At 36.4% G+C, this 19,148-nt stretch overlaps 1 protein-coding gene across 1 annotated transcript in view; it reads right to left on the reverse strand.

Moving 5' to 3' along the window:
• DSCAM (DS cell adhesion molecule) overlaps nucleotides 1–19,148 on the reverse strand; it is a 475,090-nt gene that overhangs the window by 88,741 nt on the left and 367,201 nt on the right. The window contains 5 exon segments of the mRNA XM_040530051.1: nucleotides 1,453–1,608; nucleotides 3,462–3,608; nucleotides 5,336–5,576; nucleotides 12,248–12,318; nucleotides 16,292–16,459. Of these exon segments, the coding sequence (XP_040385985.1) occupies nucleotides 1,453–1,608; nucleotides 3,462–3,608; nucleotides 5,336–5,576; nucleotides 12,248–12,318; nucleotides 16,292–16,459 (783 nt within the window).

The following is a 19,148-nucleotide window of genomic DNA, read 5'->3' on the forward strand; positions in this document are numbered from 1 at the left end:
TGATCATTTGATGTCCTTTGCAGTTTCAGACTAGCTGCAGTATCTCAACACAGCTTTATACAGAGCCATTACTACAAGTTGATTCAGGATCTCAGTGATGCCTACATCTAGTGAGTGCTGGAAGTAGACACACATTAACCAACATTGTTATATTCCTAAATTTCCTCACATTTCTCAGCTATAAGACATTCACTGACTGTTTTTGCTGTTAATACAACTTTGATCAAAGTAGTGGAAATTATTAAGTACATGAAAATAGAACAAGGAGCAAATAAGTAATGTGATAATGTGAGAAAAATCTTTAGAAGTTCAATTTTGATTTGCATTATACCCCCTGGATACGACTACATCTACAGCTTTCCAATGAATGTAAATTTTAGCATGAATCCCTTAATACTTTATTGGAAAAAAATCATAACATTCACCAAGTCAGTTAATCACTGAATTTACTCCTTTAGGCACTTTTGTAGATCTTATTAAAAGTAATTAAAAAAAAAGTAAAATATATTTGTATGTTCATGAACGACTAGTAAACTGGATGAGTAACAATGAAAAATCTATTGACTAATTTCCTTGAAAAAAATTTCGTAATTGGAGAATTTTCCTATCCGATATTAGTGAAGTAACTTCATTGCTAGGACTGTGTGAATGTTTATTTCTGCCAAGAAATTCTTATGTAATAGCACCCAGATTTTCTAAAGTTTTTACTGAAGTATTTGGGCATTCTCATGTGTTTTTTTTTGTTTGTTTGTTTTTGTTTGTTTGTTTTCTTCTTCTTCCAGGCATTTAATTGGGCTAGGGAGAAAACACAACCTGAATTTGAAATTCTGGTTCTTGAGAAATAGCCTAGTATGTGGCATCCCACTGAGGCAACCTGAACTGATTTCCATAGCTAAAGTTATAGGAAAGAGCTTATGAAACTTTTTTTTTTTTTCCCAGTAAGAATTTCATAAATTTTCAACATTAGGACTTACAGTTTCCATGCTCTTGTCTATGAAAAATGGCAGAAGATTTTACTTTTGAAAGAAGAAGTGTTTGGAGGAAATTTTTGTTATACTGAAGAAAGTCTTAGATGTATATAAGTTATACATGAAAGTCCCAGAATAGTCTTTCCACCTTTCCCCATTTTCAATCATTTTGAATAAATCAACTCAAAAATTCTCAAAATTCTCATATAAAATCCTGAAGTATTTCAAGACAAAAATAGAGACAAACCTGTTCACATCATTAGAATTATCTACAAACTTCTAGCTAACCTCAACTGGAGTCTTGGAAACACTGTGATTGTTTTAAAAGTTGTGGGTACAGACTGCTCTCTGCACACTCCCAACTCAAAACCTTCAGACAGAAATATCACTCTGGCTGTTTCTATACAATATTTGCACTATTTTGAAAGCCTGAGGCATACAAGCATCTTGTGGAAGTGGGAATGGAAACTGTTTTATTCCTTACCATCTTCTTTAGTGCGGGTGAAAATTTGTTCACTTCTCACTCCATCTCCAGCTCGTGTAAAAGCCAACACCTGTATGCTGTAGTTGGTATATTTTTCCAGACCATCAAGCTCCAGTGATGGCTGCGTGGTGGTGACATTCTTTATTTCTCCTAGCTCTGTAGAATAAAAAGGAATTTGAATTATTTGCTAGGTCAGTCTTTTCCCAGCTATCGGTACCTACTGTAAAAATCTTGAGGATTGAAAATCATATCAGAGAAGTAATGTTTCATTTTTACAAAATAGCAATGAATTATAATCAATTAAAATAAATTCCTTTGTGTTCTGACTTCTTACAGTTCAAAGAAGATCCAGTTTTCAGTTTCAAAATGTTTTAAATTTTAAATACAGATAATAGAACTGGAAATTTCTACAAATTATAAGTTTTTTTATAAAGAACAGATAACAAGAAGAGATTATTATAAATTAAATGTTACTGAATTATTATATATAATATTGCATATGCTAAATTATTATATATTAAAATATTATATATTATCTAATGCAAAAAATGAGAAAGTCAGCTATTTTCATAGTGTTTCCATTTTTAAGAAATAACTTTTCTTATACGAAACAACAAACAAAAAAAGCCTCTGTTTTAAAATATGTATCAAGTACTTCTGCAAAGCACTTGATGGCAGTAATACCAGCTAACAATAGATTTAAGCACAGTAAAACCAGATTTATTTGCAGAAAGATGATGCACTTCATATGATTTGTTTTTGCAACAGGCTAAGAACTACAACCCATACAGCAAAAAAGCTTGGAACATATTTCATACAGAAAATAAAGCTGAAAAAAACATTGCATGAACATCATCTTTTTTCATCATGTTGTAAGACATCACATAGGAGCTTAGATGTGCACTGATAATATTCACATAAGATCTGTTCCAAATACTGCAGGCATCACTGAAAAAGTTAGTTTTATGTCAGTCATGTCTACATTGTTTGCATGCTTCTAATATATTTTTTATCTTTATGTTTAAATATACAAAGGAATCTGGTGGCTTATTCCCAAATATTTTTGACTCTGGCATTACCAGCAGTAGCAAAAGGCCTCGGGGTTATTTTTCCAATCCAAGTTACCTTTGCCATACCAACAGAGGCCAGAATTTACAGGACAATTGTATATTACAGTGAACTATGATCCTGATTGATGCATACAAAAGAAGGGAGACAGCTCATTGCCCTAGAACTGTGAAAATTCAGCAGGGCAAAAAAGAATAAAGGCATGTGCATCTCAAACCTACTACTGCTTAATATACAAGAAGGGACCACATACAGAATTATCATCATGTGATAAATGGCAGATATGGCAGATTATTAAGGTATCTCAGATATCCTTTGTCATTTCCCTCATTCTCAGATCAGAACTCTATTTCCCTAGGAATTTTGCTAATAGTACAAAATATAAGCACAACAGGAGAGGCTAATATGAAAATAACAATCCTTTTCCCAAAATATTTTTTTTTTTTTCTTCTTTTCTTTTTCTTTTTTTTTTTTTTCTTTTTTTTTTTCTTCTTCTTTTACCCTCGCTGCAGAGATTAAATACATTCTGGAAAGAAAAAAAAATGCAATAACCAATTGCCAACTAGCTAATCAAAAATAAAAAAAAAGCTAAAATACAATACAGGATTAGGCAAGCGTGTTCTAGCTTTCTATCTTCATTCTTTAGGAAAGACTTTCTGAGCTATGTAACTGATGAAATTTGCTTGAGTCATTTTGGGTACTTTGACGGGTCTATGGACTGTTGCAACCTCATGGTGGAAGCCTTCCTCAAATACCTCTCTAGTCAGCTTTGCAATGTCCCCTACCATGTTAAAGCTCTACAGAAGATGGCTTCCTTCATGGGTATATGAAGCTTTCTCTAAACCAAAGAGAAAAGTAAGTACAATGCCTTCACAACAGAGAATAAGTGGTACAAATGCTATATATGACTTGTTACTCGGTGACAGTTTGAATTCTCTTACCTCCATCCAAGAGATTGGCCCAGTAGATAACCCTGAATCCTTGCAGAATCCCATTCAGTGTTTCTTTTGCCAGTGTTGACCAAGAAATAGAAATTGTTTCTGGTGATGTTGCAGTGGCTTGCACATTCCCTGGAGGACAACTGGGCACTGGAATAAGATATTCATCATTTTTAATTTGATGAACACAACTCAATGTTTACCACATTCATGTATGCCTTTTAGTAGAAATCTATATAAAAGAGCACTCTTCACTGTTCTCAGCAGAATCCCCTTCAGCTACACTTTGAATTTGCATTGCTATCCCTCCACCCATTATTTAACTAGCAGTTACACACTGTTAAAAATGCAAGGCCTTTATTCTTGCTACAATCCCCATGTTTCTGCAAGTACAGCTGATTTCCCTGGAATTACTTTTGATGTACTCTTTCCCACTAGCTGACTAGTCTTTTAATGGTTTCTTTGTCATGTCTGTTGAAATGGGTCCTAAAGCTGAAATATGCAGAATATATTCTGTAAACTATTTAAACTTATTTTTGGAATTTTGTGTCCATATTGCCATCTTTCTGAACAATTCTAATCTCCTAAAATCAGTGCAGGGGAAAAGTGGCCAATTCTAGAAAAAATACCATGAAAAATGTTCATAAAATATTTTCACTGACATTTAGAAAAAGTGGAAAAAGTCAGTGAAACATAAGGCATTTCCTGTTGGTCATTTAGCATCAGAGCAATAACTGCAGTATTAGTTTTTGGTGCTTATAGCTCATTTTTAATTTTGAGAGTGACCTGAAACTGAATGAGGACATTGAAAAAACAAACAAACAAACAAACAAACAAACAAACAAAAGATACCAATAAAAGTAAATATGCATGCCAGATTCTGAAGGAAATTCAGATTCTAGCAAAAAATACTACACACCATAATACAAAATATATGTATTTGTGTGTATACTGTCTTCCGATATCTTGTGGTGATCTGTCTGGGCCTGGAAATGTTCAGAGTAAATGGAAAACTCCAGCTTTCCATGAAGTATATGCCTCAAAATCTATAGCTGTCAAGAACAGATGTGTGCTGCTCCATTTCCCACACGTAAAAAGACAGATTCCTAGATGGCACTTAATTCATTACACTGACATTAATATACAGTAGCTGAAAACCTCACCTACACTATCTTTTAGGATTATGTAGAGTTTTCATTTATACTCCTCTAAAATATTGTGTCTCTTTTTGGGTAAGGTATCATTCTCTTTTTCCACTAGAGGACTCCCTCTCATTGTTTGAGGAGTGAATTTTACATAGTTTGAAAAAAACAAACAAACAAACAAACAAAAAAAACACTAAATTGTTCCTTAGATTAGACAGTTTGCATTTTGTCTGAAATGATGATTTTTCTCTCATTAGTTTGGATATCCTTGAAAAAAACACATATCTCTTTTTAGGTTGACAAGATGTAATACAAGAGCTCCTGTTTTCACAGCAGACTAATTTGAAAACAAAGCCAACAAAATTAACAGTATCACTTTACCTTTCTGAGCTATACTTCTTAGTATCTCAAAGTGCACTTTGAAGCTACAATGAGGTCACAAAATTTGCAAATATGAGAACATCAGAGCAATAAGCTTCTTAATGAAAGCTAGTCAATATTATCCACACTGGGATATAATCCATCAATACATTCTGCATCACTTGCAATGACAATTGTACACTCTCATTGGCTAACCTCTTCCCATCCAGCTGTCTCCTATGTCTAACATCTATGAAGTCTGGTCTTCTGCTATCCACTCTACAATAATCACTAATCAAACAGCAAATGTAACAAGGGAAAAAGAAATAAAGAAATCACGTGACCCACAATAGCTGTTTATCAAGGACCTACCATCCTCAAGAGTCGTGGTGATGATTTCCTGAGAAGAAGGTCCTATTCCAGCCCGGTTACAGGCCTGGACTACCATGCCATATTGGGTGAATTTTTTCAGGTTATTCAGTGTATAAACTTCACTGTCCCCTGTGGTATCAATACTGATGATGTTAAACTGGAAATTGCCTCCTGCACTGTACTCCCGATAACCTATCTGGTATCCACGGATAATTCCATTTTGCAAGTGCTTCTTTGGAGCCTAAAAAGGATATGAAAAATTACATGTTAAATATCTATTGCCAAAGTCAAGTTGTCCCCCTTAAAAATTTTGAAATACGCACAAAGTCAGCTATTATTTTATCACTGAATGCAAGTCTATTTCTAGGTAACAATTCAAAAATCTTCTCTCAATATGACATAGAAACATTTTACAATGATATACAAATATGAATGTAGGATGTTTTCATAGTGCATTCCTATGTTAAAAGAAAGACTATTAAATGGGTCATACACAGAAAAATCTGATAAGAAAATATTTTTTAGTTATAATTTAAATTTAGAATATTTTGTTCTTCTATCAGATGAATCAATCAAAGTTGAGTTGATAAGGGTATATTTGCGTTACAAGCATACAATTCACAACTAATTCTGATTTTGTCAGAAGCCACTACCACTTACTTGCTATGTCTTTAGTAAGGCATTTATAGATCTGTTGAAGGTGGTCATGTAAGTTTATTCAGCTAGAAGTATTAGGAGATTTTTATGCTGTGCTTTGAAATATGCTTCTGTTCATTCAGTGTGTAGTGTGCAAAGATGATTAGATAATGAGTGCTGAAGGCAATAATGAATTTGAAAGCTGGGATTTGCATAATGAATAGCTATGAAAACAAGGTGTACAATATCTGGCTTTCAAGAATATGGACAGTACACATTTTTTGGCCATAATTATGTACTGTAGTTCTCAGGCGAAGTATAAGATTCCCTGTACCTCCACTAGTGGACATAATTTCTGCAGTAAAAAATGTAGTCTACAGTAAAATAAGGACTGGCAACTCAGGAAAAAAGACCATTATTGACAGAAATACATGTTTTGATTCCGTTTAAACAGTAGCGGAGTAATTTCAATATGTGATTATGTTCTTGTCTGATATTCTAATGGATATTAGGTGTAATTAGAAAAAAACAATTTAAGTCACAGTTTATAATCCATGGACAAAAAGCTCTTCCAAATCCTTCAGCCTTCTTTCAAATTCTCACCAGAAGCCCATGAGCTTATCTGTTCCACTGACCCATAAAAAAGGTCTTTGTGATGCATCTTATCGAAGAGAAACATTAGATGAGTTCAACTGGCACAGACAGAATTTTCTCTTGTTACTATATCCAGCTAAATCTGCTGAGGAACACTTTCTCAAGAAGAATATCCTTTTCTGCCACAGGACCTGTCTATTTCAGCACATTTACTCTCTGCTGGAACAAAGTCTCACTGGAGCTAATAAAACCAGCATAGAATTTGCCTTTCATCCTCTACCAACAAATCATTGCTCTGCAAAAATCACCCTCTCCATATACAAAAGGTATCACTGGATGGATCTGACTCACTGTATTATCCTTTAAGATGATTTATTTTCTTTCTTCCTGCTGCCTTCAGAAACAGAAGCAAAACTTGAAGCAAGAATAATATTTCCACTGTTATTTCAGTTCTTCTGGTACTGATAAGCTCTCTACAAACATGGTGCGTTCTGCTCAGGTGTAGGTGACCAAATTAGGATTTAGCATGCAAAAGTCTGCAGATTCAGGGCTTGAACTCCTTGTAAGGCACATTGCAAGGATTAGAATTATTTTTGTAATCTAAGAGAATATTTTTTTCTTGTTTGAATACTTCTATGTTTTGTCAAAAAATTCTTTAGAAAGTTGTCAGTGTATTGTCAGTACTGATGAGGAGAGGCAAAAAGGCCGAATTAAACTAATCTATAAACATTTCACACTGGCTAAAAGAAAGAGCTTGGACAAAGTAGCAGACAACTCAAACATTATTGTTAGAGGAATGAGAGCTTTCAGACAATGTTGCAGGTCTCTTTTTTAAATGCATTAAAGTCTGGAGGCACCAGTTTAATTATTACAGGACATCACTTCTCTCCATCAGTGTTAGATTCCACCATAATTTGGCAAATCCTCTACAGTCTGCATGGAATTTCTTGACTGAAATGTTAACATGAGCACTGCTGCAGGTGCAAGTCTCAAGGTCTAAAGAATCTCAGAGTTAAAGGCTGCAAATGGAACTTTCCCAGGTACTGCCACAGGAGACTTTTGATCAAAAGCCTTTGCTGCAAACACACACTGCACATTGAGCTCACAAAGAACACATGTAAAACACATACATACACCAGATAGTGAAGTTAACTTATTGTTTAGTGAGTGGTATATGCTACCTACTGACACATACAGCACACATTAAGATACTGGACGTACAACACTATATACCATAAGGCATGGACTGCATACAAAGGGAAGTGAGTGTACACCTTTTGCATACTGGAATACAGAACTATATAGCACATATACACATATCATACTGTAAAGCAGATGAAACATAATGGTAAGTCATAAATCATAAATTTACTATGCATTGAAATGTTCTAGAGCAGAATAGCTTTTTCACTGGGAATTCTGTAATTATATACTTTCTTATTTTTAATTGGAATAAGATGGTGAATTTGCCATTTTTTATGAAACACTTTTGTAATTTTTTTTAGATCAGGGGATTCTTTTTTCTTTAAGTAAAATATAAACATTTTGTTTTATTTTTCTTTTTCCACTTTCAAACATTATACAATAAAAAACAAGCTCTGAGTCACTCCAGAACAAAGCATTGAAATATTCTGCTCCACAAAATTTCAAATGTTCCCTGTTAGCACTATCTAAATGCTTCATTTTGGACTGACTTTTTGCACAAATAAATCACATTTGATGTATATACCTCCTTGTTTATAGGTCCATTTTCAGTAGAAAATTCATTTGTCCATTAAAAGGTGTTCATGGGAAAAAATATTGTTAACCTTGCCAGTGGTTGTAGAATGTTATGAAAAAGTTTCAGTCCATGATCTTACTTCTTATCTCATAAAATGCAATATTTGTAAAATAAGGTACCAATGACTTCTGCAAAGTATGACAAAGTAATTGTGTGCATGCATAAAGAAGAGAACAAATATTTCACATGCCTAAATTTAATGGTTTCTTTACTTTATAAAGTATCATATGAAAAAATAACAAAAATTTTCATTCTCTTTCCTAAATGAGAATTCCTGTTTAATTCTCATTCTCACTGCATTATTATAGACAACCAAAAGTGCTGAGTGTTAAAAGGTCAGTCTGTTACCCAACATCTTATGCGGACACATAGCCATGGAATAGTGTAGAACAGTTTAGTTGGAAGGGACCTACAAAGATCATCTAATCTAACTGCTTGACCACTTGTACGGGGCATCAACAACCTCTCTAGGAAGCCTGCCCAAGTGTTTGACCACCCTCAGGGTAAGAAATCTTTCCTAACATCCTGTCTGAACATCCCCTGGCACAGCTTTGCACTGTTGCCTTGTGTTCTATCATTGGTTACCAGGGAGAAGGGATTAAATAGAACATAGACCTATGAAACTTTGTTTAACTAGGATTTTCTAAAAAGGGGGCTAAAATAAACTTTAAATGAAGATTAATGATGGCAGCAAGCTGCAGAAATAATACTTAATACAAGATAAAATATAATTGATATGTTGCTCTCTCCTCCTTTTGCTGTAACACTATTTAAATTAGGTTTTTCAACTTTAAACATAACTATGGTTCTGAACACAATCCCTTTTCTATAATATCATCATATGCTTCTATGGCAAAAGCTCCACATGCTTCTGAAAAAAAATAATATATATGACCAGGTTATTACTGGATGTTTTTTCCCTCCATGACAAAATAGCATTGATTTTATGGAATATTTCTTTACTCTCAAGTACTTGGTGTTGCACAATGCAACAAGTGCCTTCAGCAGTCCTACTCCTCTCTGTACTGCATAACGGGGACCTACCCAAAAGCCAGGATTCAGCATGGGACAGAACTACAGGATGTCTTGTGGTACCTTGTTGAGTACTGGACCAAAAGTGATCTTTTACAGAATCACAGAATCTCAGAATTGTAGGAGTTGGAAGGGACCTCGAAAGATCATTGGGTCAAACCCCCCTGCCAAAGTAGGTTCCTTAGAGCAGGCTGCCCAGGTAGGTGTCCAGACGGGCCTTGAATATCTCCAGAGAAGGAGATATTCTGCCTAGGCTAGAACCGTAAAATTTCAAGGAAAGTGAATGGCTCACTCCTGGCTTGGGATTTCTTAATTAGGGGACAGCTGCTACAAATTGTCATTCACAAAATAACTTGTCCAGTAAAGGTGGGACTAAGTGAGCACTAACCCCTCAGGAAGGTAGCTGTGACTTCAACTTTATCTGCAAAGGAACTTCCAGGTCAAGCAAAAGAATTAGGTTTTGACTGCATCCAGCACCACACCTGCCATCAGATAAGGCAATGATTGTAAATCAAGGCCAATAGTTTCAAGCTCAGCATTCAGGGTCTTGAAAGTACAAAGATCACAATGAGCAGAATTTCAGTGAAGTGCCAATGTTGCCTTCTGCTGTTGATCCTTTCACAAGAAGACCTCTCAAGTTTCTGCTGCTTGCAAAACAGTACATCACAGGGTCTTGTGGCATGATGGGACCATAAGCTATCGCTGGCTAGAGGATATGCTACCAAGATAAGCTCACTGCCAAAGCTCCTCTTGTGTTGCATGACCACATATCAGACACCACTGGTTAATAAATTTAAAGATCTGCCATCTTGCCCATTTGGCAGATGTAGAGACACCATGGTGCTGTGAATGCACAGCCTTGGCTGTGAAGGAAAAATAAGGCAGACAGCAGTTCTGTGCAAACACAAATTTAACATTTAACATGGGTTGGGGCTCTGGGAATAAGACACTGGAGACTGGGTGTGCAGTCTGGCAGTGCTGCCTGCAGCAAACACCACATCTGGCCAGAGTCTGCACAGTACATGGTACCAGGTTCACCTGGGGTGTGTTCTCAGAGCATGGACCTGCCTTCCTGGTCTTAATATGTGCTGCAGGGTTACCAGCTGGCATTTCCAAGGTCACAAGTAGCTCACAACCTGAGCTCACTACAGCCGTGAAAATCCCTCTCTGTACTCAGCTCATGAGACACACTGGGACAATGGAGTATATATTCAATACATAGCTCATTTCTGTGATTATTTTGCTATAGCAGATACTGATCATTACTTGACAAGCATTCACAAAACTAGTTCCAAACATGATCCTGAGAATTGTTTACACAAAAATACAACTCCAGTTGTTCTTTTCTTATGCTTCTGCTCTACAGACTACACCTAGAAATCAGGGCACTAGGTTGTAGCTGATATAGCCTGGAAGTACAAAATTGAATCATATTTTACACAGTGTTATAAGAATATATATGGAAATTTTAATTGTCCTGTGGCTGTCCGCACATGTCTGCATCTATAAAACGTAATGGTGCATCTTCAGAATCACAAAGGTCAGCTATAAACACCAGCAGTAAAGCAATGGTGCCTATCTTCTGTTGTTGCTTTTGAAAATTTTCCCCAAAGTGAACTTTAAAAAAACAAACAAAGCCTTTCAATCTGCCTACCCACATGTCCATAAGAGGAAGGGAAAAGATTAAAACAAGTTCACGCATAGAGTCTTGGGTGTTATAGTTGGCTAGATCTGATTGCAGTTACATTTCTCAAGTGCTTTAAAAAGCAACAACCCATTAAGCATTTATTTTAGTTGCTGAGAATCACTGTACACTATGCATTACTTTAATATTTACTTCCTTTTCTCTACTTACCATGTTGAACTTAAATCATTGCTTCATGTATGCCTTTCATAAGTACATTACTGTGTTTCACTTCACCCACCAAGTAACCCTGTGGTTAGAGACCACAAGCCTTTGGTTTTCTGCAATCCATCTAATGAAAACCAGTTTTGATGTAATTTGAAAATGTAGAAGAGATCCAAGAATCAGCATCATATTTGTGTCCTGTCCATAAGATGTCTGATAAAGACTACTTTTTTTTGAGCCTAGTATTGAAATGTCTCATGGAGATAGAATTTTTAATGCACTGTTTTAAAAACATCATTGAACTATTTGAAAAATCCTGTCAGATAAGGTTCCTCTGTATGAGCTAAACATCTCAGCAGTTATAAGTCCACCTGCACCGTGCAGAGATCATGTACAAAACCAATTCAAACATAGTTGAAATACCTCTGATATAATCCTGAAAGCATTTAAAACATTATGTGGTTGTCAGAACACTGATCAAAATTTAGAGAAGATGAACTGAATCACAAGACGTGAGAACTTTTAATAATAACAGTTGCTGGTATTTTTAAATCAGTTTCTCTGATTCATCAATTTTCATGGACTATATTGAGACACTATATTGCTCTTTCTGTGCAAATATGATGTCAGTATGGCTCTCTCCCAAAGTCCATTGCAATGGAAAAAAAGAATCCCATTAGCTCCAATGGTCTGAGGAAAATTTGCCCAAAACCACACTGGAATTCTGCAAGTGCTCATTTTCCATGCATATAGCCTTACCTCTGAAACCAGAAGTAGGAGATTTAATTCTCATTGGTAGACGCAAGAGTCTGCTGCTCTTACTTTCTCCTGGAATGTTCTTTCTTTAAAAAATGCACCAGTCTTAATGACAAATACTGTAAGATTTGCTGGTAAAAATATCTGCAAGGTCTCCCCGAAATAAAATAATTCTGATCCACAGTTATAATATGTATCTCAATGGATACTCTCTGAATACACAAAAATATTGTCAGAGCTTTTATTCTTGGCTGTGTGTATTTACCTTCCAGGTGACTCTAATGCTTTGTGAAGATACAGGCTCAAGCTGAACATCCTGAGGTGGACCATCGGGAGCTGGAAAGAAAGAAAAGAGATACACCAAATCTGTCCTCACAGAACTCAGAATTCTGCACTTCATATGCTATGCTACCATATTAACATACCAGCATCACAAAGACTTGGACAGTGACACTATCATATGACAAACTGAAGACACTACTTTGATCAAAGAAAACCAGAGCCTAGCATCTTACTTATTTAGGTATCATCTCTGATCAACAGTGAAATACAACAAACACCAAAATGTAGCAACCTGCAAATGAAATGAGTGAATTATAATGACTTTTCTCTCTTAGTGATATGCTCACAATGGTGTTTCTGTTTTGTAAATAGGGAAGATGTATTTTCGTGAGTCAGAGCCCTGGAAGTGATAGCAAAGTAGCAGAACCCATTTAAAGGTGGGTAAGACTGGACCTCCTCAGCCAGCCTTCATCATGCTGCACTTTTCAGAGGGTCCCCCTTTGTTTGCTGGAGACTGAGCACATACAACCAGATATCAAATGTTTTATACATGAAAACCTTCACACTTCATAATCCTTCTCTGCCACCCTCCCCTTGACCAATGTAGGTATCCCAGCCTGGGAATCAGACAAAAAAAAACTATCAGGTGGAAGAAGCGTGCTACAGCCCATGTTAAGGAGGAGTTTCATCTACTATTGATATGCTGCCAAGGGTGTGCATGATGACTTAAATACAAATGAGAAAAGAAGGCTTTGAGTCTAGAGGCACCTGCTTGTCAGCTGGACAGCTACAAAGCAGATCAAGAATCGACTGGGACTGAACGGAGAGGTATGAAGTAAATTGCTTGCTCAGCGAGGTAAATCATTGCAAAAGGAAGATCTGAATAAAGAAATGAAGTAATCTCAAGCTGTTCCATGAGAGTTCCCTAGATGCAGAATGTGGCCTCAGTATAAAGTTAAATTAAGCTTAATAGCATGACAAGGGAAGTAAAGCAATAAAAAGGGTGAGATGGGGCTGTTAGAGGTGGAGCAGCAGTAAATGACAGCTGTAGTGAAAGGAACCAGAACATTTAACTGATGAAAGCAGGAAGGCCCAGAATACAGCCTATAATATGTTTAAGTTATTAAATATGCCCTATTCTTTGCTGTTCTTGACTGTCCTTCATAGGGAAAAATTTCAAAGGTTGAATGAACTTTATTTCCATTCTCCTTGTGTTCATGTACAGGAAGGAGAGGAGAAAAAGTCCACTGCAAAAATGAGGTCTCTATGATTTTTTTTGAATCCTGTCCTTGATTCTGTCCCCCCCTGCTTACTAACATGAATGCCATTTCTCTGGGAAGATTATAATGTAGTGGAATCTGAGCAAAGTATTTGATCCTAAAAATGGAATTTAAAATGTGCTCCTTAAAGTCTTGCCTTTTCCTTGAAAGACCCCAAAAGTTTTAACAGACCTGGATAGTTAATTGTTCCCAGCATCCATGGTGAAATGTTAATGTTGTTAAATACAAGGTCATGTATTTTACGCCTTTAATGACAGAGATTTTGTAACAAAGGCATAACCCAGAAATCTCAGCTTTCTCTATTGATTTCAGTATTAAACAACTGCTATAAAGTCCCTTTTTTTTTTTTTTTTTTTTCCCTGACAAGCATTAGTGAAAGAGTGTGCTTGCAGTGCATTTTCCAACACAGGACCAAATTGGGGTTGTACAGAGAGAAAGGTATGGTCTGTAAGCTTTGAAATCATGGCTAGCTGCATGAAAGTATGAAACTAAGTGCTTGACTGTCCATGTGCCACAGAGACCTTTTATAACTTTCTTTCTAATAGCTAGTGCTGGGTCACTTAGTTTACAGTAATATGTGATATTTAATCCACACTCTTGCCAATGGCCTGGCTTGAGTTGTTCAGTTTTTATATTGCCTTTCTTGTACCTTTATTTTGCTCCCTTCTTATTAGCTTCTCCCTTATTCCCTTCACCCAGGCTGTTTTACATTTGCTATTGTAAAAACAGAGGACTGAAGTAAACAGTGATCAAAAAATGATAGTCCTGTGCATTGCACACTGCCTGAAATCAAAATCCAGGCGGCAAACATCACATCCTTTGCCTAGGCCTGACCTCCCCTCTTCCAATCGTTCCCTAAGTAGATCAGTGACTTCTGAATACAGTTCTACACCACTGGTCTCTCCAAATAGATGGTGTTTTTAAAGACAGCAACAAAAGGATCAATCATTTTGAAACTTGTTTACAAAGAACTAAATAAAATGTTATAATAAGGTTCCATTCTATTCATGGGGAAGCTTTTAAAAATTATTTTATTTTATTTATTGATTTATTTTATGTCAGCTGCTGATCCTGACAACTTAATTATCAGTCAGAAAAAACTCAGCAAGTAAGAAATATTCTAAGCATGAGCGAACAACTGAGAATGAGAGAGTAGATCCAAGAACCAACACTCTACTTGGATGTTTATGGACAAGGAAAGATGGGCATTTTGGAGATATAGATGATGCCAGATGGAAGAATGGATAATCTGTTTTCTACAGGGATTTCACGTTTTCATTGAATAAAATAAGAGAAAAACATGACCAAATGAGAAATATTTTGCAAACTATTCACCATGAATAAAGCTGTTCGCTGAAAGCTCATAAAAATGTGAATGTTCTTCACAACTTTCCTTCCACTAGGATGAAAAAACAACACCTAGTGAAGAAAGAAATGCATCTCATGTTGTCTCCTGTTTACTCAGCTTTGCACTGTGAGCCCTTGCATCCTATTCTTATTCAAAAAGTCCCTTGGAACCAAAAACATGTTCTCCTCACAAGGGGTATATTTTCACTGTGGTAGTTTCACCCACGGTGAAAATGAGTGGGAATTATAGAATTGTACTCATATGAACTGAACTGAAAATCCATCACCAAGTGTTTAAAGTCTAGACCAACATGAATTTTGAAAAAGAAATAGGGTTTTCACTGCCAGGACAGTCACCCAGATATCTGCATTATGGTTTTCCTTTCAAAATCCCCAAAGAGGAAAGCATTTCTGACTTCAGATAAAATAGCAGAAAAACTAAAATTAGCAAGATAAAAAGGTGTTTCAAAAGCATATAATCAACTTCCTGTCTGATCAAGTTTTTTCAGGGTAACTTTACCCAGTTTCAGTGGGCTAAGGGTGTTGAACCTACTTTGCTACTTTTAAAAGCGCACCTTTGCATGTTAAGTATAATTGCAATATGTATCTGGCAGAAGTATTTACAGCCATTCAACTTTTTCATTCCTAACTGCTTCAAGAGAGCTGTAGCACTTTTCTCCCATAAGCCTTCACCAGTGTCACATGTAACATGCAGGACTTGTGATGTGAGAGCATGCATGAGGCATAGCCCTGAGAAATAAACGTAAGACAGCACTGGAAGACAGCAATTAGAGCTCACAAAAGAGAGGCTCCAGACATTAAAGTGAAAATGCAGGCACAGCTCTCTTGCTACAGAAACCGGTAATAATATAGAAGAATACATGGAAACAAAGGACAGGAGGATGACCCTAATTAATGACAGCCAACTGACTTATACAGTAATTAGAAAACTAGATGGTGAGTGGGCTGGGGGATGGAATAGACAAAGGAATTTTGCATTCCTGAAGATTAAATGTTCTCAAATGAGGATAACTTAAAATAGTTACCTATACTAATACCTCAGCATCTGAAGAAAGCCACAAGATCCACAGGGGCTGAACCATACATAGAAATACAATGCTGGTTGTGATGCCTAACTGCAGATACATGTGTGCATTTTCCAGTAACCAAAGTTGAAAATTTGGAGCATAATATCTTCTTTGACCACTAGATGCCACTGAACTGCTTTAATTACAGGCCTGCATGATGAAGTTACAAAAGTCACAGTGTTTCATGGGGAAAAAATCAGTATTTCTTTTGATGTAGCTGCAGCAACAGAGGCAGAATTTCAAGTAAAGACTCCTCACGTCAGAGAACAATAATTCCCAGCACGATTTAGATGCTATGGAACCAGAGTGTACCTGCTTCATCAGTTGTGATGGTGAGCTCATTGCTGGCCTCACTCTTGCCGATGCGGTTCTTGGCATACATGCGTATGTTGTAAGTTGAGGAAGGGTGGAGGTCAATGATAGTGGCTTGGTTTAGCTGAGGGGAAACATCTTTGGTTCTCTGAACAGAATCCCAAGAGTCTATTTAATAAGAGATTAAAACAAAACAGACATATAAAATATGATGTTAATGTTACCAACACAAGTCTGCATTTAAACCATCTAGTGCAGCAGGATTCTGCCCTTGTAGAATTAAGCCAGACAATACCTGGGGCTATATACAAAAAACAACCGATCACATTCCTTCATGGCTCTCCCAACTGCTCCAAGTGTAGCGCTGTAAAGAATAAGATCTCAGCCCAGGGGACATCAACAAGTCTGAGAGAATAGGTGATCCTCTGCCTTTTTGAGGGTTAGTGAGAGCAGCAAAGATTCTCCAGCTTTGTTTCTGTGTGTACACACTGTTATTTATTTATTTATTTATTTTTTAGTACTGTTACAGTGGAACAACTGTGAAAAAGATGGGAGCTGCTGCCCCAGAGGAATCTGATTCAGCGTGGAAGTTGGTTATGCTCACAAAAGGTGGGGAAAGGGAATTCATAAATAGAAATGAAGAGTTCTTGGATTAGCAGAGATCAAGCAGAAAGTTTTGTTCCAAACTCCAGGAACTCAGACCACAGTTAGCACAAGCTTGGAGTACCTTACTGGCTTAGACATGGGACTCAGCACCCTCCAGTACTGATGTTATTGCCCTAACTCATGTTAGGATACAAGACTACAAGACTTAGCTGTTTGCATACATCTGTAAAAAAAAGTAAAAAATAAAAAAATAAAAGAGCACATTGTTATTAATCATAGTTACTATTCCTCTGCTATGTTTTTAATAAATTCTCCACACATATAATAGAAAAAAAAGGATTGAAATTGGCTAAATACAGCAACCCCTCAATTTCATCTATGCAGTTAGTTAGTTTCTGCAAACAGAATTGCAGAATCCATCTGTTTAAAGCATCTTGATATCTCTTTTGAGCTGCCATCCACCCTTTTTTTTCTTACAGCAGCCAATGTTTCTCTTTCAACCTCTGCAGCATCCTAAGGGGGATGTCGCTGTGAGCTCTACAGTAGTGTTTTACAGTATGGGTCACTGTAGGCAGAATCACAGAAAGCTCAGCAGATGAGAAAGACTAGTTTAAAAATAGAAAGTTTACTCAGATACAGAATATTTGCACACACTGTGTAAATTCTTTATGTGTAGCTTGCTAGAAAGTACACAAGTTGTCACAATGACATCTGCAGCTTCACTGGTTACAAAGCCTTTTTTGCTTGTCTATGTGGCTTAATTTACCCAGAAAACACTTAGGAATTAGCCATTTATGTGCTAACCAAATGCACTTGGATTTATTTTTCCTTGGTAACTGAGATTGCCAAAACTTCCTCTGTAGGATACCTTCAGAAGCTCTAAAAGAGTTAGCCACAGGCAGTACCAACTGCTTTCAGTTGGTTTTCTTAAACTCTACAAAATTTCTTAAACATGCTAATAGACAAGTGTTGTCAGCGTCCTACATTACGGTTCATAATACCTGATACTCTGCTTTAAAATATGTCACTTACCAAGTGCCATAGTAACCATTTGCTCACATATGAAGCTCTTCAAAGCCAAATGCTTCACAGAATAGTATGAAACCCCCACAATGTACCAAAACGAGAAGATTTCAGACACTGTGGGTTAAGAATTACCCAGAAATGAGAGGCTCACTACAGATATGAACTTTACATCTCTGTATAAGCTAGAAAACACGAGAACTTGTAGGGGGGTGACGAGGTTGATCTAGGGTGTAGTGAAGCCCACTTGCTCTCCTCAGCTGTGAAGAGAGTCCTTGACCTGGCTGGTGTATGTCATGGTAACAAGGGGTCTGCATTAGAGGCCATGAAAGATCTGGGGACCTTTGAATCCAATGCGCAAAACTGCAATACCAGGATCTGTACTAAACTGCAGCAGTGGTAATAACCTTGGTTATTTCTGTATCCCTGGGAAATGTTGACCAGCAGTTACATTCTGTTGTGTCAGACATTCTGCAAGCAAAGAAGGAGGCTCTGTTTAAGTGTACCATGCCAACAGGAAAAGAATTGAAAAGAAAAGACATTTGGTTTGGAGAATGTGTTAAATTTCCCTTGATGTGGATGATATTTTCTTTTAATATTGCCCATATATTATTAAATTGCTTAAGTTTTCAAGCAGTTGTTTGAAATACTGACCTCTGAGTGGTAAAACTCTGTAGTATATATTAACTGCAGAAATCAAATAAATGGATTTGAAAATTCCTGTGATTCTTTGTAGATTAAATAATGGCATACCATGGAGAAAGAGAGATGAAAACTCAGTCTTCTGTACTTATAAATGTAGGCTTCCAATGTTTATTTATAACTAAGGTTTGAACTTCAGGACTATATTTTGATATGTGTATCCCCTTTTTGAAGAGGAAAGCAAATGAACAAAAGCAATCACCCCAACTGAGTAAGTGCAGAAAAAAATTAATCAATTTGTCTCCAAAATTGCTTTCACTTGAAAAACAGTTTAAAAAGTGTTAATCAGAAAAAAATTAAGTGTTAATTCATTTTGTTTCTGACAAATCCTAAAAATATTTTCTTGCTTACAGGTGTTAAGTATTTGTTCAATGAGGTATTAGGACTGACTGTTGGCTCCTTTTATAGCCATTCCAGAGTGGTTTAAAATCTACTCACCTAGAAGACAGAAAAAGCACAGAAAACAAGTAGCAATAGGCTAACAACAACAAAAAGTTAAAGTTAAGCATGGTAATTTTAATGTGAT

Source organism: Cygnus olor, chromosome 1 (genome assembly GCF_009769625.2).
Source record: "Cygnus olor isolate bCygOlo1 chromosome 1, bCygOlo1.pri.v2, whole genome shotgun sequence".
In the NCBI taxonomy this organism is placed as follows: Eukaryota; Metazoa; Chordata; class Aves; order Anseriformes; family Anatidae; genus Cygnus; species Cygnus olor.